General features: G+C 41.8%; 1 protein-coding gene across 5 annotated transcripts; it reads right to left on the reverse strand.

Annotated features, from left to right (window-relative positions):
• Window positions 1–27: 27 nt before the first annotated feature.
• Window positions 28–27,554, reverse strand: Pax (paxillin). 5 transcript variants are annotated; one of them, XM_076800620.1, is made up of 10 exons: window positions 27,396–27,554; window positions 17,794–17,945; window positions 7,430–7,583; window positions 6,831–6,957; window positions 6,550–6,748; window positions 4,289–4,603; window positions 4,045–4,218; window positions 3,001–3,231; window positions 1,304–1,424; window positions 28–735 (listed from the first exon to the last, which is right to left on the reverse strand). In XM_076800620.1, exons 1-10 carry the CDS (start codon window positions 27,406–27,408, stop codon window positions 590–592), a joined length of 1,632 nt encoding a protein of 543 aa, XP_076656735.1. In that variant the 5' UTR covers window positions 27,409–27,554; the 3' UTR covers window positions 28–589. The 5 variants fall into 5 exon arrangements, with proteins under 5 accessions (XP_076656735.1, XP_076656732.1, XP_076656734.1 ...); XM_076800617.1 differs by lacking the exon at window positions 27,396–27,554 and adding an exon at window positions 25,165–25,686; XM_076800619.1 differs by lacking the exon at window positions 27,396–27,554 and adding an exon at window positions 21,435–21,803.
• Window positions 27,555–27,580: the final 26 nt, after the last annotated feature.

The following is a 27,580-nucleotide window of genomic DNA, read 5'->3' on the forward strand; positions in this document are numbered from 1 at the left end:
GTGGTAACCCTACGTTCAACGGACACGTTATTAGTAAAAACAAGCTACTAATTAGCACCCTTTATTAATCCTTAGACAATACGGTCAATGTAAAGTACCTGATATAAAATGCTCCTAAAAATATTAGCAACGAGCCCTTATTAAGGACAATGGAAGTATAACGATGACTTGTGAGATACCTTAATACCTTATCGTTCGCGATAAGAGCGAATGAACGATACGTTTGTATGTTTAACTTGCATAGGTTGCACCATGTCGAACACGTCGCTGGTCGCGAAGAAATCTCTCAACGGACTGTTTCGTGTCGCGCGACGACAAGCGTATTAATTCGTAAAAGTACATTGTAATTGTTCCTTAAAAACGACTAAAGCGATTGCATTCTCTCGTTCTCTCTCTCTTTCTCTCTCTTTCTCCCGCTCTTTCTCTCGTTTCTCTTTCTCTCTCTACTGCGCGTGAACACGTGTAACGCGTACAGAAAGTACGTAACATTTGTAAATATAGTACCGAGCGAAACAGTCCACTGGTTTGTCTCTTGTTTTATCCGTTATATGTTACAATTATCAATACTTCTTTCTTTGCTAATCGAGTCCTAGGCGAACAATTTTTCGAAACATCCGTGGCAGTACGGCTTGTCGTTTTGTTCTTTGAAGGTGCCTTTGTTCAACTGTTTCAAGCAGAACGCGCAGACGAAGTGCTGCGGATGGAACTTCCGGAACATCGCTGTTATGCAACGACCTGAAACATTAACCTTCATTAGCGTACCGGTGCCACCGACCATGATCTGTTAACACACTCGGACGGCGGTACCATTTTTACAATTTTATAATCGACGATGTTCGCTGCTCTATTTATCAATAATTTTTTCAAAACATATTTTTGCCGCGTATTAGAAAATTGCTGGTAAACGAAGTGTTAACAGAATCAAATTTTTCTCTCGTTTAAATGTTCATGAAACGATCTCCGTGATTATCATAAAATACTAATGACTAGATTCCGGATCTTTCTGCAAAATAAAAAGAGTTTTGCATCAATTGCAAGACACATAGGAGCTAAATACTAATTTATATTTTTCACTAATAATTTCAACTCAAACTCTTAATCTTTCCAGTGTTTTCAATTGCACCTACTCATTTTTGTCATAAATGCACAACATCCGGAGCCTACTAATAACGTATTAACTGGTCATTGTCGGTTGGCAGGCTAAAATCATACATTATGTACTGTGTAAGAATCAACAATTGATTCTCACAAACTACACGTCCAACTGTTGGAGCCCATAATAAGAAATGGATAATTAAGAGACCTGTAATAGGCTTGTGGCATCCCGCGCATAGGGATCCTCTCTTGGCATGATAGTGTGTCTCGCAGTATGGTAGGCCTTCATGGTCGAAGAACGAGCCTCCTTGGAACTTTTGTCTGCAGTCCTACGGACCAAACAAAAATTCGTGCGTGAGCCTCTACACCAGCGCCCAAAAATAAAGTCGTCATTGAACGTGACAGTGGCGCACGAACAACATAAACAATGAAACATAAACATTGCTAGTGATCAATGACACAGCAACAAATCGACCACCTTCGCGTGAACGCTTCACGGTCAATACGCACGCATACGAACACGCTGCGTACAAATGAAATATCGCGTAAAAGCGACCTTCACGCAACGCACGCGCTACGATAGCAACTTCGAGCACTATTCATCGCCAACAACCATAAAACAGCATGAAAGGGGCTGGGGCGTTCCGCCGCAGCTCAAACTGAGAAGACACGTGTGGCGGACACGCTGCAGCCGTGCATCTCTTTTGTGTTGTGTGTGTTTTTGTTCTTTTTTTTTGTTTTTTTTTTTTGTTGTTGTTCTTTTCAGTTTATTTTTTATTTGTCATACAATACTAGAAACTGCTATCGTAGCGCTCGCGATTCATTAACATTGATGTTCTAAGACTAGAAAGAAATATGCGATCTGAACCTCGTTAACACAATTTATCTGATCAAATCCCGGCGGAAATACTATAAGATCCTCGACAATGCCCTAACATGCTAATGGTCTATGCGCATGTTTGTGTTCTGTACAGATTGATCCGTGTGTGCGTGTCTCTGTGTGCGAGTGTACGTGTAGTGTTGGCATATGCGATCAATGAGAATTTCGAAGCGGAATGGACGACGACGACGACGCCCCGTCGCTGCACGTTCCTCTCCGCGTTGGATTCGCCTAAACACCTGTTGGAGAAATTCAGGGGGGGGGCGGACACATGCCGAGCTCCACATTCGCGGAGCGACATAGCACCATAGAGGGGGCTCTCGGGGGGGATAGTAGGGCATTTCACATAAGAAACGGAGAAACATAAGAGACCGGGGCTCCGCTTATGCTTCCTCCTCCTCCTCTTCCTCGTCGTCGTCGACGCCCACGCACTTCGGGCAAACGGGTTTGCCCTCCATCGCGTAAAACGACTTTCCGGACACCGGTTTCTTGCAATCCTGCAACGTTCACAGGACACGTGAGTCTCTGGTGCCCACCTTGTGTCCTCACCGTTGCGGCTTTCAAGCCTGTCGAGAAGATTGCTCCAACTATCAATCTACCAAATTAATCCTTTCACCTCTTCCGATGTCTCACGATCAGACTGCGGACTTTTAATGCAAAATAAAAATTTTCGTCCTCGATTACAAGCTACTGGAACTAAACAAAAAGTTCCCTTTCATGCTGCTAGCAAAAATGAGCAGATGCTATTTTATAAAACAACGAAAACATTTGGTGAAACTATTCAAAGAACAATGAAACGTCTATTTGGAGCTCGTCTTTTGCAATCAATGAACGAATGATCCTCGGTCTACGCGTGATTGATTGTTGGAGCAATCTTTCCACCGGAAAATCTTCAACGGTAAGGACCGACGACGCTTGCTAGAGACCCTGAGATTCCCATATGCACTCCAGAGCGCGATACCCTAAGGCTGTAACCAAAGCAAACAAATTTTCGGTGAGTTAGTCTCCTCGAATGGGGAACCTACCCTGCAGACGAAACAGTCAGGATGCCACTGGCTGTTCAACGCGGAGATGTAGTTCTCCATGATGGCGCGGTTGCAGCCGCCACACTTAGGCGCGAACATGTCGAAGTAGTCCTCCCTGCAGTATGGCTTCCCGTCCCGCTCGTGGAACCCTTCCTCCCCGAACTGTTTGCCGCATTGAGCGCAGAAGAAGTGTTCCGTGTGCCAGGTCTTCTCCAGAGCGGTCACGCATTTCTGAAAATAGTTTCGGGTAACCGTCTGGCTCGGGGTGACAGGCTGACTGCAGGGACGCGTTTACGCTTTTGGAGAACCAGGCTATTTCCGTTAACCCTGCTCTTTGGGGATATTCGAGCCGTTTTTGTATTTTTGTTTCTTTAATGATGTTGTGGGAGGTTCTCCGAGGTAGTGGGTACCTTGTTCCGTTAAAGATGAAGAATATTAGATTGACGTACAGGGTGTACCGAAAATGTTGTGCTTCCTCGAAAGAGAGGTGATTCCCGAGGTCATTTGAAGTAACTTTCTACTGTGCGAAAATGTTCTTCGCAGTATTGTTGAAGAGTTATTAAGAAGAAACACATTTGTTCTTAAGGAAGAACATTTTGGTAAAGGAGAAAGTTGCTGCAAATGACCTCAGGAATCATCCCTTTCAAGGCAATTGCATACGTTGATCGTTGATTTTTGTCTTACGCTACCTCGAAGAATCATGCCTTCAGCTATGTGTTCACACTAGAGCAACATCGAGCAACTTTTCATCTCCTTCTTTTCTATCGAATAAAAGAAGAAGGCGACAAGTTGCTCGGTGTTGCTCCAGTGTGGACACAGCTTTACATTCTCTCTCATCTGTTGCCAAAGACACTGATATTTCAAACCTCGCATCCTCAGCTTTGGCCACTGTACAATTTTTCATTCCTCTACGTGTTGTAATCTGAATAATTTCAAATATCAGATCATGGAAACACAAGTGAACAGGTTAAGAACGGAAATGGATAAAAATTGCGGTTACAGCTCCACGATAAACACGACCCTGGCTCCCCAACGAGTTCTTACATCCAGAATGGGTCCGTTGCAATAAGCGCAACGGGGCGAGAACAGATTATGATAATCGGACTCGCAGTAGGGTTGTCCCTCCCTCTCGAAGAAGTTCCTCGTTCCCAGCTCCTGGTTGCAATGAGTACAAGTGAAGTGCTCCGGATGCCACGTCTTCCCCAGAGCAGTGATCACCTAGAGACAGATCGGGCGGTTAACTTTCTGAACGAGATTACTTTTGGCACTTCCAAGGTTGGCTATTTACTTGTCCCACGATAGGCTTCTCGCAGGCGCTGCAGCATCCTTTCTGAGTAGTGTTGACACCTTGACGACTCATGTCTGCCTGTAGGTTACCTAGCATAGAATCCAACTGGTTCTGTTTGTGCTGAGCAGCCGGCTGGGGGGGATAGAGCTCTCCGTGTTGCTGTTGATAGTGATGGGTGGTCTGGGTCTCGGTGATGTGGATCCTGGTCTGCGTGCCCTCGGGTGGCAGCGGACTTTGCGAGCTCTTGGTGGCTTTGTTCGGTTTTGCGTACGGTGAGTCGGTCACTGTCTGGTGCTGGTGGGATCCGCTGTTGATCTGTGAACGTATAACAAAGAATGCGAACGCTCTTGCGATTACATTGTAAAGTAATTAGTACAGAGGTGTCGAGGTCTATCACTGTTGAGGATCTCTTTGGGAAATTGATTCTCAAACAGTTAGCTTCGCTAGGAGTTGGAAGATGTGCTGTATCTTGCGGTGCACTGCTAACTTAGAGGAGCTTGCTCATGTTCCGGACTCAGAAACTTCCTCGTTTTGGTAGCGAGTAATTATTAATCAGAACAAGAGCTGGCTCCACTATGTTAATAGAACACTACAAGATACAAACTGATGTTGGTATGGGTCTTGTGGTATTCTACTGATATAGCGAAGCTTGATTCCTTCTCGATTGGTGAGTGATGAACTGGAACACAAGCTAGCTTTAATATATTAGCGGAACACTACAAAATACACACTGATGCTACTAGTGTTGTGTCTTGCGGTGCTCTGCTAATATAATGAAGCCAGCTCATGTTCCAATTTCCAAAGTTTTCTCTTTGTTTGGTGAGCGATGAACTGGAATACAAGCTAGATTTAATATATTAGCGGAGCACTACAAAATCCTGACTAATGCTGATAGTGTCTGATAGAGCTCTGCTGATATAATGAAGCGAGCTCATGGTTCCAGTTTTTCTCCTTTCTGATTGGCGACCAGTGAACCGGAACATGATCTAGCTCCACTAGGAGAGCCCCACAAAACAGTAGCAACGTGTCTCCCAACTTTTGCTTGCGAAACGATGGGAAAATGATTCCAAATGGACTAGATCCCGGCCTAGACCCGAAAGACTCGATAATGTGAACCGTATGATGCCCGGTGTTGAATGTCTTCAATCTCTGATTAGTATAGGGGTCGAGGGAAAATGTCAAGGTACCGATAAACGAAGAGTCTCAAAAGGTAGCCGCGAGTCGACCGATGTCGATTGGCACAGGCGAGCTTGCAGACTGGCTTTCAAGCTTTGAGAGATTTCGTGGATCAGCATTGACCCCCACCTCCCATATTTTCCCTCCCTCTGCTCTTACATCTTCAAGGGGCCACGGAAAATCGGCGGAGAGGAAAAGGAGACGAGCCGAAGGAGAGGAGGAGGAGCAGACTATGACGGCCGGACCCGCGACTGGTGGTAGATCGTGGAATGGAAGCTATTTTGGTAACCTAGGGAGCCAAGAATGGGCAGGAGTAGTTTTCACGCGGCTGTTTTCTCATTCTGTAGTGACTTTTAATAGTAAGCAAACACTACAAAAGCTTATTGCACCCGCGTCCAATTAGCCGGCACCACGAATCGCGTAATTGACCATTATAATCGGCGGGGGTGGTCTTGGACAAGTTCATCCCCCCATTCCTCTCGAGTTCGTCATTCATATTCAGGGAAATTCGACTCAATGTCCGGGTTGTGTGCAACGTACTTTTAAGCGAATGTTACATTATGCATCTTTTATCATGTTCGTTTGTAGGGCTAAATTCAATTTTAGAAGATATCACAGTCAAAATGAATAGTTGAGAATGAGAACTTATATGTAGCTTGCAAGTTCTAAGTTAGGGGACTATTTTCATCTCTTAGGTATGGATGATGGTAAAATATGTTTTAGTATTGTTAAAATTTGTTGTGAGCACTTGTATAATACTCTGTACTAAAGACAACAGCATAGAACAATTGAGGGAGCTTGCCATAATGTTAGATCAGTTCTAAAGAACCAAATGTAGTCTGCAACTTCTAAGTTAGATGGCCAATGAAAAATTATTGTGTTAAATGTTTCTTGCTGTTGATCGAAACACAGAACTGCCGACGAACTGTGCAATTAACCACGTCTGACAATAAGTGTTTAGAAGTGGTTAGACCCCGCCTAATGTGCTCGGTGTCACAAAAATCTCCACAGTATCTCCGCTCAAGCAAATCCCATGCAACGAATCCTCCACAATTTCCCACGCTTCTCTTCCAAGTCTACTCTACCTTGAAGTCGGACAGGGAAGCCATAAGATCATCGAGCTCCTTGGTAGCGTTGCTAGCAGTGTGACCATTTGTGTATCCTCTCTGCACCTCGGACCGATTCAGAGAGCCTTGTCTCGAGTTGTAGCCGTCGTAGACTGGTTGGATCTCGGTGGACGTCTCCTGGATGGTAACTTTCACTCTGCCGTCGGTAGAGTAATCCCTGATAGGAATATTGCGATTAATATTTCATTCTTGAATACCGAGACAAACAAGTTTCGGACATGGTGAACCGTCGCTCTTACCCATTAGGCACCGCTGTGCTCAGCTCCTCGAGCAAAGAGTCCACCGTTGGCCTTGACGCGGACATGCTGCTCGGAGATCGAAGCATCGGACTAGAGTCTCCGTTCATTCCGGAGGACACGCGGTTCTCTGCAATCATAAGTGCGTTCCATCGATGCAACATGTTCTCTCGCGCTTGTATTCTGATCAGAGACCGCAATAAACATCTTTTAAAAAATGGATTCGTAAGAGAAACTTAATTAGAATCTTTGAACTGTTAGCTACAGAATGCCATGGTACAATGCAGTCAAAAAATTGTTTCACGATTTTTGCGTTCTACTATAAATATTACTTCTAGTATTTTTATGCCAATGATGAGATTGTAAAGATGCATCCGTGAATTATTCAACAAAGTTTCTTTGATAATTCGCGAGTCGAAAGGTTTACATGGCTTGGCTCGATCGGATTTTTGCAAAATGGCAGACGACGGGATTGTTAACGGCAATTTCCCGTTGAAAATAAGCGCTTGCAGTCCAGAAAACAGCGGTCCGAACGAGAGAACATCGTAGCTACTCGGCGAGAATCAGTGTTGCTACACCGGTCGCGAAAATAGGATGCTGACCTCTTTCTTGATAATGCGAGTTGTAATGAGCATTGCTGAGGTCTTGGAGCAGGGTGTCCAGCTCCGAGAGGTTGTTGTTCAAGGAGGGGGTTTTCCCTCCGGCGCTGCTTTTCCCGATTGTCTCCTCGATGGCCTCCCGGTTCTGGTAGGTCGGCTGCAACAAAATGCATTGTCGACGTCCATTACGACACTGTGGCCATTTTGTGCAAAATAAAACAGTAGCCATATAAGAAGTTCCATTCTCCTTCTTCGACAATCTCAGTAAGAAGAATTTTGTGCTGCTCCAACTGGCACCAATTCGATATTTTTCATAAATACAGCGTTCGCTCGATACATGTCCAAAACACGGGTCTAGCGAGGGACAAGTACCGGATAGGAGACGATATTCCCTCGTATACCGTTCATGGCTCCTCACGGAGTATGCCTCGCGGAGTGGGGATGATCGTTGGACTTTTATGGGATAGGCATTTGGGACGTATATAGAGTAAACATAAAGTGCTAAGTAGAGTCATTGTATTGCGGATCGTTCTGCAAAAATTATGCACAATATCCAGAACACATGCTGCACGCAAAATATGCAAACCAAAGAATATATTTTTTATCAGTTAGCTGTTTGCGACCACTTTGAAAAATGTGTACCTAAGTTGCGTCGCAAAAATTAACCGCTGTTTGAATTATAGCCGTTTTGACGAGTATACTCGTCATGACACAAAATATTGCCATTTCCTCATGACGAGTATACTCGTCAAACACAGTGTTAACTGGTTAAAATTATTTAACGGGGACATCGATTTTTGTCCAGGTCCCAGGTGTAGCTATTACAGAGATACAATTTATTAGGCTAGTTATAGGTGAGAAGAGCTCGGCCACAGAAATGTGTCGAAGATTGTCAGTTCGATTACGACACAGCGGGTGACCAATTTTGGTGGTTCGTAATCGAATCTCGGACGGAAAGAAAACTCTCCTGTCGTGGTTGGCTCGATGGAAAAGAAAAGGCTGAAACGGCGGTTGCCAAGTTCCCGTAGAAGCATATTATTTCAAAGCATGATGTCACTGGATGCCGTGCTGCAGCACACGCCGTCTTGTAAATACATTATCAATTGGGTGGACGAGCCGCGGCGGAGGACTGGGGCGTCATGCACTTTTAATAGAAGCCCCGCGGTGGCCGACGGATTTTCACGTTTGTTGCAAAACCCGCGGCAGAGCATGTGTCCGCGGTCCAACCGGGCGGCTTTGGAAGCCGAAGGAAGGACACCGGATCGACCTCGGGCCGTCCAAGGTCGAAACACGATCGTCCACAAAGAGTAGGAATGAGGAACGAGAGCCTAACTCTCTCGGTGAGCTTAGGGTGTCTCGGAAAGTTTCCAGTCGCGGAGAAACGGGACGCGGTGATTCGTATTTTTTCGCGATCGAAAGACAGAACGATACATCCCGATGGAAACTAGGTTGCTCGATGAGTTGTCGGTCCAAAAATATCCATAGAACTGTGTAGGCCCCCTTCTTCTCGGAGAAAACATGTCGCGGTAGCAACGCGAGTCCTGCGGACACGCCTGGTTTGAATCTCGCGGACCAGCTCCTCCTCGAATACATATAGAGCCTCGAAACAGAACCGGCCGTTCGACTCTTCAAGGCTGGCCCGAATCAAAAAATAAACATCCATTAGATCCGCGGAACCCATAAATCCCCGGTTCGCTGAATACGCCGCGCACAGTGGAACGGGATCGTCAAAACGCGGCCAAAAGTCCAATTTTCAACTTCGGCAAAAATCGGTGGAATTTATGCCAATGGCTGCCTAAACGTTCGGACGAAGTTTTAGGATCGACATTAGTCACCCATTTTATTTTCTGAAAAGAAGTTCTTCAAGTTTCGAGAGAAATTATCGTTATTCGCCTTGTCACATTTTTCTGGGTAATATTTTGTGCAGGAGTAAGGGACCCAATTACTGTGAGGGTACCAATCACTGTGCCTGTATTGATTATACTTATTTTTAAAGCATAGTGAATATTACAAAATAGATACGTAACATATAGTATGATTTAAAAATAACTATAGGCACTGTAATTGGGTCCCTTACCCTAACTATACAGCATTAAAGAGCTACGAGCTTCCAGCTGTGTGTAACATGTAAGAGTATATATTTCTTTTAACCCTTTGCAAAAATGTGTCTTCCGAAGCACCTATTTTCCCGTCTTTTGCTTTGTTTAATGACGCAAAGCGGAGTTTACGAGAGGTCACGATGAATTTTGCATAGAAGTATTTACCAGGACAAAAATTTAGTATTTGACCCTTAACCCTCTTAACTAATGTATCGTCGTTGGCTAGTTACTTGCAAAGAGTGCCAAATTAAATTAAACTCTCACTGTTTCAACCATTCCTGGCATCGTTGCTTACTGTAATCTAATTCACAGATTTTTAATGATACTAGTACAATTATTAAACGTACAATTTACAGCAGTGGACATATTGAAAAGATTTAAGGACGTCGGTGTGTCGGTTCCAGTTTAAGCAGACTAATTAGAAGAAGAAGAAGAAGAAGGACATTTTTGTGTGGCTCCTGTGTATTGCCATCAATGCATACACTTTTCATTTTGCATCTAGATCCACAATCTAAGAATAAGTTAGAATTTAATATAATGTACTAAAAGATAACACAATAAGTTAGAATTTAATATAATGTACTAAAAGATAACACAATAAGTTAGAATTTAATATAATGTACTAAAAGATAACACGATAAGTTAGAATTTAATATAATGTACTAAAAGATAACACAATAAGTTAGAATTTAATATAATACATAGACTGCAGATCTTTATGCAAAATAAAAACTGTCCATCTGAATTGCAGCAGACTGGGGTGAAATAAAAATTTAATTTCTTTTTTATATTTGATAGGTTGAAGATAATATAACAGTATCTCCAAATTCTTCTAATATTGTTACTGTTCCAATGCATAAAGTCCGCAGTCTAATAATATACTAAAAGATAACACATTAAGTTAGAATTTAATATACCATACTAAATTATAGCGGTAGAAAAGTTAAGGTGGAAGAGTGGTTCGGTAAAGTCTGTAAAAAGAAGCAAAAAAAGGGAGTGCAGTTCACAATCATATTTTTCAAATCTGATATTTTCACTGTTTCGTGTTCCGCCTACTTATTTTCGTCACGAATGCATAAAATCAGCTCCCTACAAATAATGCAATATACTAGCATTACCAGGGTATAAAATAAAGCGACATGTACCGAATGCTTTTATTATAGCGCATGGCGGGTTCAGCGTCAATTAACTCAGTCCTCTGGCAATCGACAGCAAGAAAATCGACTCTTAGACAGGCAGTGCAATCGTTTCCGTTGGAAGAAAGCCGCAAGAAGCACCTAGAGAGCCTCGCACTATGCTTTTTCTTGGTTCTAGCGGCAGCTGGTGGCGCGTGCACGGCCGATGAATCGATGCATTGTGCACAGTTTATGCAACCGTCTTCGAAATCGCGCGGTTAACGCCGCACCCGCAACCGTTTCACGCCGTGCTAAATTCGAATCGAAGGGAAAGCAGACGGTCCCGTCCTTCGATGACGCTCATCCGATTTCTTTTTTTTTCTCTTCTTCTTCCTCGAGAGATCGAGTCGATCGTGATCTCGCGCGGATCCTTGGCTAGAGATCCAAGATCGAGCGTCACACACGTTTTATGATTTACGGCCAAGAATATTCGTCAAACCGTGAAAACCATTATCCCCGCGACAAGCATAAATCTACGCGCGGCGTCGACGCGGCTCGTTATTGCCGCGATTTTACCGCCGGAAGTCTCCAATTTCCAACAACCCGTCACAGCCCTCTCCCTCCTCCTCTCTTCTTTTGGCTGTGACTAGATTTTTCCACGCCGATTTTTTCACTTGTTTTTTTTTTTTAAACATGTCCAAGACTTTTGGCAGAACCCGCTGCTGACCGCGTGGGCGCAATAAATGCTATTTATAACGAGAAGCTCCAGCCGGCGAAAAGACATTTTCGCCGTAGGGTAACTAGACCCGAGACACTGTTTACCGGGAACTAGATCGGCCGAGATTAGGGGAGCACCCTACCATAAGCTTTCACCTCCGTAGGCTACACCAAGGTCGTTATGTTTCGATATTTATTTTTTTTCTTTTTTCCCATTAAGGGCCCGGTTTTCGTAGATTCCCGATAAGGTAGAGTGACTACGTTACCGTCAAAAAATGGTTCTACGTGCCTCTAGTTTTCGTTTTTCGTTTTTCGTTTTCGTCTTATACACTAACGAGCAAAACTGAGTCTACACTATTTGAAGCAGCATAACTTTTTAAAAATTAGATCAAATGACTTGAATTTTATTGAGAAGTTAGAAGGGTTAGTTTATTAGGCGAGATGTACAAAATTTTTGAAAAAAGTTCGAATTGGTCGGAATCGCAAAAGAAATAGTAAAAGTTGGTTTTTTTAGCTTTTTTATCTGAGCCTGTATTGAAAATTTAAAAAATGTGTTTGATTCGCTTGAATAAATTATATCAATGCTGAAAATTTCACCGATATTGGTTAATTCGTTTACGAGTTATAACCGCTTGAAAGTGGAAAAATTGCCGTTTATAACTCGTAAACGAATTAACCAATATCTGTGAAATTTTCAGCCTGGATATAATTTATTCGAGCGAATCAAATACATTCTTTAAATTTTCAATTCCGACTCGGACAAAAAAGCTGAAAAAACCAACTTTTACTATTTCTTTTGCGATTCCGACCAAAATTCAAATTTTTTTACACCTCGTCTAATAAACTAATCCTTCCAACTTCTCGATAAAATTCAAGTCATTTGATCGAATTTTGAAAAAGTTATGTTGCTTCAAATAGTGTAGACTCGGTTTTGCTCGTTAGTGTACAAGAATATTTTGTCGCTGGTAAAGGGCTCGTTCGAAAGAGGAAGGTTCAATCTAGTGCGCGCGCTGGTCACCAGCTGCCGAGATTATGCAGATATTTGGTAATATAAGCGTTGGAAGTAGGCCAAAAATTGACGATGCGCGTGCCGTGGAAAAATGTATGTTACCGTTTTGAATTACGCCTACAAATTTTTCTCATAAATCTATAAAATCCGCAGTCTACTTATAAAAATGTGAACGATCAAAATTACAATGGCGCTTGCTCGGATAAATAATTTTATTAGGAGACAAATTGTGCAGGTGAAACGTTACTGTTAAAGGTCGGACATCTCGTACGCGACAACCTAATGCAACTTGTTTCGCACACGATCGAAAGTGGCGTCCAGAAGAAAGCTTGGCGTGGAACATCGGGAAGTAAAAATATGCGGGTAAATGTTTCCCAGGGGAAACGGATAGCGGGCTGCTCTCTTGGCTGAGTTTGCTATCGCGTTATCGATCTGAGAGAGAGAGAGAGAGAGAGAGAGAGAGAGAGAGAGAGAGAGGGGGGGAGAGAGAGAGAGAGGCCCCGTGTAACACCTGTTACGTTCCCCGTCGAGGTATCGACTCTCTTGTCCGCGCGTGCATCTATTATTCAGATTTTCGACGTGCTCGGCTCGGCCAGAAAATTTCCCAGCTCGCGTGTAAGCTCTGCGGCCGTCCGAGCCAACTGCACAGTTGCGTATTGCCAAAACCGATACTTACTATAAAATACAACTTCATCCGAAAGTTAATTGCTTCGATCCGCCTTGCCCAATGCCACGGCTCCGTCAAAGTGGCCTCTCGAGTTGCGCAACAATCATCGCGGCACGGTAATGCTTCGATATATGTCGACGATTCGGGACCGAAATGTTGCTTGCATCGTGTACAAACGGTACTCTTTGATCTCGCGTTGGAAATAAATTATTTTTAAAATAATCATTAAGACGATATACTGTCATATTCGGCTGCATTTGAAATAATCATACGTTAGCTTATTTGAACAGCCAAATCACTTTTCTAACATTATTTAGAATAATTATCATTATTCATTTCGTCTTTGATTTAATCGAACAGAATTCGTACCCCCAAAAATGCTGTTCTTTTAAAATTCTTACAATTTTAAAAACGCGTGCAGCTTTAACCTTAACCATTAGACTACAAAAATTGAATAAAAGAAAATAATAAAAATTAAAAAAAAAAGGGTTTAGATAATAGGACCGAATGGCAAAAAAGAAGTTTCGCGCAAGTTGAGCAGGCGGAGAAAGAATGCAATTTTCCGGTGCAGCATACCAACGCGTTCTCGTCGATTGATGACCAATAAGGCAGGTCTCGTCGGATCACGAAACGTTAATTAAACCTAATTCGGTTAGATCGATCCGACGGCCGGGGTCATTGCATCGATCATCGTCGCGCTACGCCCGCTCGTTTTTCTTCGTGAATCATTCAACCGGGTGGTTTAACCCCTAGCGAGACGGGTCGATCATGTTTATATCGAGGTCACGTTTCGATACTCCCACACAATGCTGTTAAAACGCTCGTTTGCATTATTATAACTCCCATTAGCGGGTCTGAAATGGTCTTCCCCGTTTCAAAATGTTTTTAATTTATATTTCTAATTTTTTTACATCTAGAAATTCTCGAACTTTTAGGATTTACTACAAACAGGTTTATCAACATTTATTTATCATTCTATATCCCGAAAGGTCGGTGCAATTTATTTAATGAAAATAAATATTTGAGAAATCAATGGTCATTGTATCTCGGATTTTATGCATTTGTGAGAAAAATGAGTAGATGCAAATTAAAGCAGTGGAAATGTTAAAAATATGCAAGAGAAGAGAGCAAACTATTTTTATTTTGCATAAAAATCCGCAATTCAATAACAAAAATTAGGCGTAGCTAGACCCTTCAATTGATTCTAATTATTTTAATGTGAACACAAGTGGATCTAATAATTTGATCGTGCGCCGTAGTAATTTTTCTGCGACCATTTCATTTCGCGGTTCAGCTATCTGATCGAATGAATGCAATTTGGCGAATTGCATTACGGCGAGTGAGAGAGCATAGTGCGTGCGGTATGCGATCGAAACTCGCGTGCAGTCGTTTTCTCCGTACGCGGAAAATTCGCGTTTTGTTCTCCTCGGTCTGTTCCTCGTTTTAGGAACAACTAACAAGATATTATTAACGCGGCCGAGTCCTTCCGAGACGAGCCAAATTCTCGCGTGCTTATGCTAGACTGTTTATCGTTGCGAAAATATTTTTGGTGATCGGTCAATTCCGTTCGGGACCATTGAACAATCCACGGTAATGGCCCGCGATAACGCTGTCACGCAACTAAAACATACTGCTGCACAGTTGGCGGTGCTTAGGCAGATTCGGACGTTCGCGGCGCTCATGCATTTTGCATTTTTCAAAATTATGTTTCGACCGTTGCCACACATCGCTACCGAATGAAAAATATAATAATTTACTATACTATAATTTTGTTCCTTTTATAGATAGAGAAAAATTATACCGACAAATTTTGCATTGTTTAACAAGCTATATCATTGCGATCTTTTTACAGGAGCAGTGCATTTGTTTTTTAAATGATACCCTACAAAGTTTACATTAATTCATTCCTCGTGCCATTCTGAACAAACAAGTGGTAGGACACTATGTCAACAAAATAAATATTTTGTAAGATATTTCAGCGTTAATGAATCAAATTTTTTTGATATTGTGTCCTAACACTTTTGACGATTTTAAACCTAGGGTCTACACAGACCCGGCAGTAGTCCAAGAAAGGACACGAATCGTTTGAGCTGTGATTTCTATCGTGATTAGATTTGTTTATACAATTTGCAGACTTTGAAAGTTAATTTCCGTGGATCGTTATCCGAGAGAAGATGCATTTTCGTGGATTAGAAACTGAGCATAAACACTATGCAGATACAGATTATAAAATCGTAAATTTTGTCTAGCATCAATTATGAAAATAGTTCAAATTCTCAACATTTCTGCTGTCCTCGGTCGAGCCAGAAAGTTGAAATAGTGTTGAGAGAGCGTGATCGCGGATTTTATACGAAATAAAAATGTTCTATCTGAACTTCAACAAATTGCAGTAAAATAGAAAATTATTTTCTTTCTTAATTAGTTCAATAGGTTGAACGTACTATATCCGTATCTTTAAATTCTTATATTTTATTTTAAGCTACTCATTATATATATTATTATAATTATTATATATATTATGTACTATTGTATATAAAAAATAAAGTGTTCTATTCTATTTTAAAATTCTTCTAATCTTTTTACCGTTTTAAACTATACCTACTGATTTTTGTCACGAATGCATGAATAAGAAAATGTACAATACAATACAGTAAAGATATCGGAATAATATCTTCGAATTTTCTCAAATTTTTTCACAGCTTGAAACGAAAAAGATTTTGGCCCGAAAATAAAAGACCCGATCGCGTTTATGGAAAAATATTAAAAAATATGAGAATCGGCACAAGGTATTCCCCACCCTTAGTGATGCAGGGGTTAAAATTGCAAATTGCAAATCGGCGAATTCGCGATCGAAAGTTTCGCTACTCGCGCGTAACCCGAGCCCGTTTGTAAAAATTGAGAGGCCGTACACGCAACCGATTTTTACGCACCCGAATTTTTCGTGGCCCGGCTGCGGAGGTTCGGTCAATTTTAGAGGCAATATCGAGGCTAATTTTAACTATCGCTTGCGTCATCGGCTCGCATTCTGGAATGTATCTATTTTGCACGGGCACGATTCGGTACAACGATCGACCCTCGCGATTTCTTCTGAAATCGAGCGCTCCGTTGTTCCGAGAACATTTTAGTTAAATCGGTGTAACGACCTCGTTAATGTCCACCGGACTGATAAAAGAAAACGTCGTTTTATTATCGCAGAGAGATCGCGACGATTTTTATTGGCAGATGCCTGCGATTTTCGCGGATTTCGGAGATCGGTTCATGCATTTCCAGCTGTTATGGAAATCGTCGTGAAATTTGAATGGAAGAGCGGGCGATTTTTAATTTTTTCCAGTTTTTAATTTTTAGTATTATTAGTTAGTATTATTTAATCATTCATAATCTAGTTTGTCGTTTAATCCTCCACGAACAAGGATTTTTAAAAATATTTTAAATATTTTCCTCGGGAAGCTAAATCCTATATTGAAGTCGTCAGTTCTGGGAAAAGCTGCAATAATTAATTTAGTTTTTATTATTAGAATACAAATTCCTTTTTGTAATTTTAAGAATCAAATACAGGAACCTGATGTAGCCAATGTGACGACACTCGTCCTCAAAGAGTTGAATTTAATTATAGCTGTGTGAACAAGCTACGCGATATCTTGCGATTGATTGTAAGACCAGCGTCGTACCGTTTCTATTCGAATCGCAATCGTTTATAAAATCGTATTTTCCTTGCCTTCTAAGTAATCGTTAGCAGAAAGTTTATTTCTGTATCTCAATGTTTATATTCTCCCTTTATTGTATATTTTTCATCGGTATTGAACAATGTATTTATTCCCCGTTGAATCGTGGTTGTTCGTAGCAACAAGCGAATTAAATTATAGATTTGAATACCAGTTCAGTCTGAACACGGCTACAAGTGTCACCCTCGCCATCTATCTCAGAACGTCCGCGACATCTCCGGACATCCGTCGATAAAACGACACTTGGAATTTCCTTTTTATTCGACCGTCGGTTATACGAACCATCGCGATCATGTTACACGAGCTAAAAATATTAACGCTAATGCTAAAATATTAAACAAAACAAATCGTTCCATTCTTCAGATTTTGGCAAAGCCCGACGAATCGGGACAGTGACAAACGTTTACTTGTACAGGCTCTTGTTAAACAAACGGTCGTAGGTTTCTCAGAATTTTATGATCAACGACCTGTCAGTTTTAATCCACTGACCAACGAACACGATTTACCTCTTAAAATCATTTAATTTCATCCTAGAATCCTAGTTTTTTAAAAATATTTTCTATTTTCTAATATTTCAAAATGGACGCGAAACGGCGCGAAATTCAAATCTCGCGCTCCTGTCGGCTGTCCAATGTTCACAACCGTGAACATAATGTCATAGACTGCGGATCTTTATGCAAAATGAAAATTGTGCGCATTAAATGAAAGAAATAGAACCAAGTAAACAGTTCCTCTTTTCGTTAATAATTTTAGTAAGTTCAGAACAATTTATCAAGGTTTCTAAATTCTCTTTAAATCGTGAATTTACATTTTCGTCATAAATGCATAAAATCCTTCGTCCAACGAGTTCGGACAATAAGATTAAATAAATGCCGCTTGCAACAAAGTTGAAGTTACATTGACTCATCCCGTCGGACCCGAGTACAGTCATAAATACATTTATGGTGCATAATAGGAAATGCAGATTGTTGTCAGTCTGTCGACTGGTGTGCGTCAGCGATTAGATAGTTTATTGACTCGTAAATATGATCTACGTACCGACTGCGCCGGAAGCGGGGAGGTGCGATTGTCGTAGGATCTATATGCGCCGGTCCTGGCGCCGTTCAATGATCCATAACCTGGTGTTGCGTTGCTACCGACATGATTCCCTTCCGACGACACTGTGTTCTGCAGGTCTGCCAGCAGCGCATCTGCAATCAGAAATAGCAACAATTAATTTTGACGATTAGCCCTTGAACAAGTCTGTAGGGCCTATACCTACAAACGTTTGTTCGACTGTTACTCAAGGTCACTACTTTGAACATTCAATTTAACAGTGCTCCGGTACATCAATAAATCGCGGAAAGCAAGTAGAATGTCAAAAAATTAAAAGAAAATTTTAATGGAAAAAAAAATTGCCTGTACATTTCCGTCTATCGAAAAACTATTTATAGACTCTGCAATTCAACTACCAATCTCCGAGCCGCTACTGTACTATAGCTCTAAACATTAAAATATCCGAACCTCGTTCGAACATTTCAATTTTCACCGATCTGTACTATATTTGTCAATGACGTCGTCGCCTCCATTACGGAATCGACAATCGAACGGCTTCATAAATGCATCAGAAAGGTATGCAGAGATGATAAGTTCGGGAACGCTTACAGGCGATATCAACGTGTTATCGTAAACAATCTAGAGTAGATCACCGTATAGACAGTATTACTATAAATGATCTAATACACGACAAAGTGCATCTACTACTTCCTCAACGACTTGGATCTCAACGGTAGCTGATGGTGTACAATTACCGACAATTGTCGACGATCATCGTGATCGAAGACTACCGATATTCCTGCATCGCTGCCAGTTCGAAAAAAGAAACAACAACGACGCGAGATTGACAAAGCTTCAAGGTAAACACGAAAGGTGGCCCTGGCTACGCGGTAACAACCAAATGGTACAGAATCGTTTACCGAGGCTGAACAGATTCGTCTCGTTTTTCTCGGTGTTGTAGGCTTCGTAGAGATTTTCCACTTGGGCCTGTGACTCGCATGCCTCCTCCATCGCGAGAGAACAAACCACGACACACCCACGACGGACTTCCGGTCTGGATTCGGTAAAACTTCGAGCCGAGACTGAGACACTCGCGCGGCGAGTTGCTACGGGGAACTGGAATGGTTTTCCTGGTGTGAGACGTACACGGGCAATTAAATTCGTCACCTCTAGCAGATACGGGCCCGCAGGACGCTGAATCGACGATAAAAACACTTTCACACCTACTCGCCCAGCCTGCGATAACCGTTCCCCTTCTCTTCCTCACACACACACACACACGCGCGCGCACACTCTCTGACTTTATCACTTTTTGCAATTCGTCGCGGTGCTCAGGGCGTTTAAAAATTTTGCGACGAAGAACAACGCGCTAGACTACGCCTCGGCGTACACGAAAAGTTCGCGTTTCACCGGTGAAAGACGAGCCTTTAGGACTTTTCCGAGCACCAATGGAAACGACCGGAGTGTCACGTGCCGCATGGAATGTGGAAAGGATTAGCGCGCGCGCGCGAACCTGCGTGCCACGATCGGCGAAACGGTACTGATTGTCAATAAAGCCGCTCGGTAAGGCGACCGGCTTCGAGACCGCAGCCTGGAGGAGGCGAATCCGATCTGGAGAAGGAGAAACAGCATGGAGGGAGGTATGGTTGGGACGAGGGAACGCTGCACACTGTTCCGGATAGTTCATGCTGGCTGGACGGAGCCCAAAAACCTTTGCGGTTCGATGTGTTCCCTCTCGCTTTTGTCCCAAAACTTTTTACAACATCGTACCATTCAATTGTATTACCCATTGCCGGGGAATTCGAGGGCCACGGCCACAACGGGCCTAAAAACATCATTAGATACAAACACGCAGTTTTTGCAATTTGAAATACCTGCGAAAAACCCCTACGTACCTCCCCAGGCATTTTATTGTGGTTTCGAAAGAAATTCTTTTTTTGTTGTAGGTCGAAGAATGTGGACATCAGATGTTAACCCCCGGGGCACCCCCTAAAACGCATTAGGTTCCGTAAGCGCTTATGGATCGAAAAAATAATCCTTTTTATTCAATTATTTGTATTCAATTGTTATATTCAATTATTTCTTTCATGTTGCGCCCTTGGATTTAGCGTTTCTCAATTGTTCGATATAGATTAGCGGTAACATCATAAACAGCAATTTTTTCTGGATATAATTTACAGCCAGGAAACGTAAAAATACAGTGACGCGCAGTTAACTGGCATCTCTCGGAACGCAACGTAACCTAGCCGGCTCGTTCATGCGAAGAAGTAGCATGTTAGAACCTGTGTGCTCACAGCAGTCCCGAATCGAGCAAGCAAGCGCGCATGGTTCTTCGCGGAATCGGAAGCGTTCTCTGAATCGTTCTAGATCGTCTGGCATTCTTCTGCGAAAGTTACGGAAGCTTGAGGTCATCGTAACTGTCCCCGAGCCCTGGCCGATTACGAAATATTAGCCAAGCACGAATGTATCGTACGCAGATGAGGAAAGACTATAGTCGTACGCAGCACACGCAATTGTGGAATCGTCGATTTCAACACTGAAACGCGCTCCCGTCGAAGGTGCTTCATTCAGTGTTTGTTTAACCTATTGACCGAAATAACTTGCCGTTTTCCTTGCATTTGACGAAATGGTAATTGTACGCATCGCGGGATGAATCGTTTTGAAACTCTGTGCGTATTCGTGGTCTAGATGTGACCCGGTTAAAAATTCAAAACGGTGGCCCGCTGTTGCAACTTCTCTTTCATAAGCTGTTTTTCGGTCGGTAAAGTAGGTCGCGCGGCTTGTGTTACGAATGTAAACCGGTGTCCGTTGTTATTAGTCATTTCATATATCCTGAGAAGTACCTTTAAATTCTACAATGTCGATCATACTTTCATAATGTCCTGTGATATTGTGCAATACGAATAATATATTTTTGTACACTTATTGTCATGACTTGCAAATCCATGATTGATTTAATAAAGAAAGCAATTCATAATTTATAACCCAATGCATAGAAAGAGATTTTGTAATTTTATCGTTTTAATGGTATTGTTACAGGTTTTATTTTATTTTACAGAAACTGTACACTAAATCGAATGAACAGTAGCCGTCCACTTGAATGAGGCACAACATTGGCAACCAGCCTGCCGGAGCTTCCCCGAATCTATTTTATACTTATGAATCATACAGTCAATTCGGACATTAATATTGCGTAGTAAATACGCGTAACGCAGGATCATTGTAAATCTCTGTGGCGTTAAGTGTCCGGTCATGCTGCAACACGGTCGATAAATCATGCGAAAGAATTCCGATTCGTACTCAATCTTCTTGTAAACGAGGAATACGAGACCGCAGTTGACGTAATACGATTCATAAGATCGTTGGCGACATACGTACGGCCGCTTTGTCACATGATATCCGAGCATCAGATTAGGTTCTATTTGACTAGGAACATCCAAACTTTTAGCATTGAAAATTTCTCAAATTGTAGATAACGAATATCGAGAAAGATTAAATTACGTTTACAATGACAAGGTCCGCATTTTAAAAATCTGCAGGGTTCATTTACTGGTTACTCGCATACGAGTTATGAGTTCGATAGGTTAATTAAGGGTGTTCTCGTATCACTGATGAGCGTGAACTCTCGGAGGGCGGCTACTTACTGATATATTGTTCCCAACGTGCGTGCTTCTGGATAGTCGCCAAACGAGCCGGTCTGATTGGTGACGCGGATCTCATAATGTCGGTCATCTTACAATGATTTCAACTGCGTGACATCAAAGTCTTTCTGAACGAGGGAAACGAAAACTTCTAAGACTATTCGAGTCTTGAAATCACCGAGCACTGATTTCCGCAGACCCTACGCGACCATAGGTTATAAACACGGGGGAGGGGCGAACCATTTTACCGAAGAAAAACCGTTAAAAATAAATGCTGCTATGTTTGCCAATTATGTTTACTATGGACATTATACGGAACACCCAGGAACACGTGTTGCCGCGCCGCGAACGTATACAAAAATAAACGTATCCCTAGGCGATCGTTTAAAAACAATTACTATGCGAATGCCTTTGGACAAACATTCTCTACTAACAAAAAACGAAAGCTGTAATAAACCAGAATAAATGATACCAATTACAACGCCACGTTATGAAAATATAAATGTTTCCTTAGACGATCGTTTAAAAGCAATTATTATTTTTTACTGGCAGAAAACAAAGGCTGTATTACCCGTAGCAATAAGTAATCGTTAGCAGCGATGTTTGGGCGAGGAATACTTTATTAATCACGCGACGATCTAGAGATTAGAGGGTAGCTCACGTGCGAGGATCAAGAGTAACGAGATTATCGATAGAAGCAGCGGATGTGCTGCGGGATCAGATAGAACTGGCAGCACGTGTTGTTTCTCAGGCTGCAGCTATAGTGTCCGTGTTACGTGAATTCATCTTCTCCTCTCCCCTTTGTCCCAGCGTTAAATCTCCCCCTCTTCAACCTTGCCGCTGTCCGTCTTCGTTGCACATCTTCGTTTACGCACGATAGTTATAAGCGAACGTTTTCACCTAGATATCTATCGCGACGACAAACTTCCCAAAAATAACCACAACTAGACTCGCATCAGCTCCGGCTGCGACAAGGACAACACTACGAGCCTCCGCAAAACAAAAACACCTAAGCCCGCAAACACTGGGACACGCGAACGCGTAAACATGACCTAGAGTCCGAGATCCAAGTTCTAGAACATTTCTAGAAAAGTAGGAAAATATTTCTATTTGTTATAGAAGATAACAGCCTGATGCAACATTGCTGCACAATCATGATATCGCGTTTCACAGATCTCCCAATGGGGCATTTGATAGTACTAGTACACCATGTGCACTATGAAGGATTAAATTTGCGGAACGAGTCCCCCAGGATGAAAAATAATATTAAATTGCTCTACATATACTCGAATATGACGCCGAGACATATAAGTCTAGTTTAACCTATTCGAGCAATTACTTTTGAAACGCGTAGGCAGTTAGCTCATGCGTAGGTCCTGCCCAATATGGACGCGCGTAGATCGATCATGGTGCGATCCAGGAAGAAGGAATGCCTACGCGTGTTTACCTTGGATCACAGAATGATCTTCGATGTAACGCGTTATAAACAAGCGTGACTTCCGCGCATAAAAAAGCTTTCAGGAATTTCATAAAAATAGAAATGCGCGACTTCAAAATGTATGAATTGCTGGTACTTGTAGCAGAGAACCATATAGAAAAATATTCTAAATTTTTAAAAAAATGTTTCACCAGTTCAGTGCAATTTTACCCAGTAATATTCATAAGTCTGCTCCGATCAATTATCGTGTACGAAACACCGGAAATCATTTCAAGAATTTTCTTTTAAATATGTACATTGCAAATCACGCAACGCCCCCGGATGTCTGAAAGTATTTTACGATTCAACACTTGCGGTTGCGCGCGAGTAGGAAAGAATGACGGATCGCCAAATTTGGTAAACGCGTGATACATTGTAGTTTCCCGTTACAACTCACCTGTCATGTTCATTCCGTGGAATTAGTTCAAACTGTTAGGTCACTCGGAACAAAAAAACCACACGATTTTCACGAAATACCGCAAGCAAAGATTTCCTTGCGTTCTTTGGCTGCGGGTTCAAGTAGAAACGGAACGCTTTAGACGGACACGTTGAAACTTCGAGCCTTTCACCTGACAGATTAACGTGAAACAAAAAAAACTAATTTACTTAACTATGCACCGTGATTTTCTGACAATTTCACAGCAACCCAAACTAGAGATATAATATATTTGTTAATCTTGCAATCAATTTTACGACAACGATGTGCTCGTCTTTGTTACCGTTTGCGGATAATACAGCGTTGTCGGTAAAGCAGAAACCTCGCGCGGATAAGGCAGATTTTCGTAATGAAACTAGTATAACGATTATCCGACAGGTGTCACGCACCACAGACTCGATGCACTATATATTTCCGATTCGATTTCATTCGATGAGTACAGAGATCGACCACATTCTTCGAAGCATGCATTTCCATAAAAAGATCGTCGGTAAATAATGACTTGAACAATTATTTCAGAAAGTTTAGTGTCAAGGCAACCCACGTTGTAGGTGAAAGGTACAGTAGAAAAAAAAACATTGCAAACTGATGCACCGTGAGTCATCCCCTTCGGACAGAATTAAGTGCGTGACTTAAAAATACTTCGCAGACGGTTATAATGATTCTGGGGATGGCTAACGACGCGACACGGAAGCGTTCGCGCATCAAAGTAACCAATTTGCGTATTAACCTTTGAAAATAAGCCAGAAATACAATTTTGAGAGCGGTTCAAGAGCACTATAAATTTCGCGATGCGCGTTACATGGTTCGCATAATAAATTAAATAACTATTCGTGACCGTGCTTGAATCAAAGGTTATCGCATCAATGGATTCCGTTATGTTTCTAGTGAATGGATAATTACTAGACTGCGGATTTTGCGCAACTGGAGTAAACATTAAAATTCGATAAGCTGAATTCAACTTAATTCTATCCGTAATAAGTCAAGTAATTGGAAGCGTATGAACACGAGCAGATTTCTATAAATAGACACGTTCTTAATTGGAAATGCTGGGCTGTTTAATTCGCCAGCTTTGAAATGTTTCGACGCGAACTACGAAACGACAAAAAAGAGGAGTTGCGTGACAGGCAATTGAGCCTAATTTAGAAGACCACTATGACACGTTATCGCGCGGCTTCGCGACCGCGAGATCCATCGAGAAAACGTGCTTGCATTTGTACTACAAAAAAGCTCACGTCGGCGATAATCTATATTCCTATTAACGACCGGCATTCTTATTCGGTATGCAAAGAGGTCGCACGCACAGTAGGAGGAAAAACTATTCATGCACCGTGCCCTATGAATTTCAATTGTTGCCGCTGATTTCACGCTACGGTAAACATTATTTGTAGCAGATGTTTATAAAGCGACGATCGATGTCCCACGATTTTATTTCAATTTCTAAACACTTGTCTATACTTAAATTCTGTCAATGTATTTATCAAAGTAAACATACTAGTAATTCATGTATTACGTACCGAGCAAAAAATGATTGAATTTATTTAGCACATATAACGATATGCGCTTGAATAAAGAAATTAGTTTAATAATTTCTAATCGAAGCAGCTTTTTACTATCGACAATTATGAAATAAGAAATGTAAGACCGGTCTCTCGACCGGTCGTAGTGGTAATCGATAGTGATCTAGAAATAAATTATTCCAAGTATCTTTCTCAGTCAGAAGTGCATTTTGAATGTGCATCCCGATTTAGAGAAGAAGAACGCGTAAAAATGATCTCGGCAAAGTCAGCGAAAGTAACAGTGAATGATCGGCGACTCACATCCAGGCGGTAGTCCCTTTTTCACGGTGATTTTGTAGGGCTGATAGATAGCGCCCGGGTCTACCTTTCCGTACATGCTCCTATCCATTGCCATGGTTTACTATTTCCCTTATTGTTGCACCACTTATCAATTATCGCACCCGATATCCATCAATGGTTTCCGCGCACACACACACGCGCGCGCGCGCGCTCGTTAACAGAAATCCGCTGGTATCAACGTGCGTATTATACTATCATGCGGCAGTTTGCCGCGGTAATGTTTCTCTCTTTGCAGTCTATCACGAGCGAGCCAGCTGTATAGACGATCGATAGGTGGCGGGGATGATGCACACACCGAACAGAACGGCCACTTGTTGAATGCCGTCTGCAAATTTTACACGTTAGCACGCGATCACCGCGATTCCGCCGATTTCCATCACTGAAAAAATCGTAGCGACTCGTCGGCAATTGCCCCGATCTTCGTCCCTCTTTTTGTCGCCTTTACAGAGAGGATTTACGAGGGACAGTTATAACATCGACCCTCAACTCGCTAGAACCACCGAGCAGTCATTGTAATCAATTGGGAAATTTGAATAAAACATGTAAATGAATATTGTACACGTCTATAATTTCGACCCTCCAGTTCCTCGATGAGTTTTTGCTTTGCGTTACGAATTTGCAAGAATTCCACGGGAAAAGAATTGAAAAGAAAACATGTTCGCTATCGGATTAGTCTCTCACCGATACGCCGGAGATGTTTGTTTTGACTCGCTATCCTTTTCTACGTTCCGATTCTACGATTCCGATGACATTTCGGTCCCGAAGTTTTCACACGTATCGAGACGTTGCGTGTATCGATGGTAGCACGTTTTCTGAGCTGATATGGGACAGATTTGTTTTGAGCAGACCGGCAGTTCTAACTCGTCGATACGACGAAACAACGTGTACTATCGACTGTTCCGTGATGGACCGCGCTTGACCAAGGGAAAACGAGAAGTTCAAACGTGCAAGTGTATTTCAGGCGCTCATCCTCTTCCCCGACGACGCCAAAAACACGAGGACAACGCCTCTGTGAATACACTAAAAATACGTGAATCGTTGGCACATGACAAACTCGGGAGAACACTGGTCCACGGTATCGTACGCGGACTCTGAAAGTAGTCTCTTCCGGTTCTGAGCGTCATCCCCGCGGTTCATTTGTCCCTAATCCCTTCCTGTGTGATATCCAGTCAAACTCGGCATAATCGTTTCGAACGGAATCTACCAGATACGATTGTTATTCGCCTCTTTTGAATCAAAGTAAAATTCCAAACGAATTTATCTTTTTTATCTTTACTGTGAATTGAAAAATTATATATTGTATATTATACATTAAATATTAAATCAGACGCAGAAGTGTAAATATCTCGAAATTATCAAAAACTGAAGCGGTTTTCTAATAATTGCAGCTGTAAAGCAAATAATGGGGAAAGGGACCTCGAGACCGACGAGTTAACTCGTCACAGGTGCTTCGAGGTATTTTTCCAATTATTTCTCACTCTTCTATTCATATGTTTATAACAGCCTTTTTTATTCGATTCAGTAATGGTCGGTTGCATTCAATTTACGGCTAGAGAACAAGTAATTGATTTTACCAATTATTGAGAAATTCATTTACTCGTGATCAAACATTTACACGAGAAGAAAATTAACATTTTTGCGAGAGATTATTTTAATGCAACCTAAATGCTAACTGAAAGTTGCAAGACAGGAACGAGTACGTAATCAACAGAGTTGCATTGCAGACGTCACCATGGGAATTAAGATAATAGTTACGCGATTTCTTGTTGTTATTTATACGATTTTAATTTGACAATTCGCTGCGATCCTGATATATTCAACAAACCTGAAACACGCGAACGCAATTATGATATTTTTAATGTTAATCTTTGTCTTTGCAACTAGTTCACTCTTTAATAAATGTTGTCTGCTTCACTTCGTACGATTGTAAATATCCTGCAGATAAGCAAACATCTGTCGGATAAATTATCAATATTTGCATGTTGTGCGTACAAGCGTTCAGATAGAACGGATCACAATAGATTATTATTTTGTATTTTTCGAAGCAGACTTACGAGACGAAGCGTTCAAATAAAATCGAAACAAAACGCTATCAACGATAAAAATTTAGATTCTAACGACTCTGACAGACTGAGAGATTCGCGTTTGAGGTTAACTTACGATTAAACACGATTCATCTGAAAATTACTCACCTAAGTCATCCATGCTTGATATACGTTGATTTTGAACACACTATTTCACAAGTCACACGCGAACTTCGACGATTTCGACACGGTATCGCGAAAAAAAACCGTAAAAACTGTATGCCCAACCAGCTTGTCCGGGTTGGGCAAACCAAACATCAAATATGGAGAACCCGGTCCTCTGAATACAATTT

This window comes from Halictus rubicundus, chromosome 15, assembly GCF_050948215.1.
Source record: "Halictus rubicundus isolate RS-2024b chromosome 15, iyHalRubi1_principal, whole genome shotgun sequence".
Classification (NCBI taxonomy): domain Eukaryota; kingdom Metazoa; phylum Arthropoda; class Insecta; order Hymenoptera; family Halictidae; genus Halictus; species Halictus rubicundus.

Excerpts from the sequence above, each read along its gene's own strand:
- Pax (XM_076800617.1), bottom strand. The coding sequence starts at position 25,258 with ATGGCAATGGATAGGAGCATGTACGGAAAGGTAGACCCGGGCGCTATC. Across the intron at positions 1,425-3,000 it reads CTGACTGTTTCGTCTGCAGG|GACTGCAGACAAAAGTTCCA; the intron begins GTAGGTTCCCCA and ends TTTGGTCCGTAG. Across the intron at positions 736-1,303 it reads ATGCCACAAGCCTATTACAG|GTCGTTGCATAACAGCGATG; the intron begins GTCTCTTAATTA and ends TTAATGTTTCAG.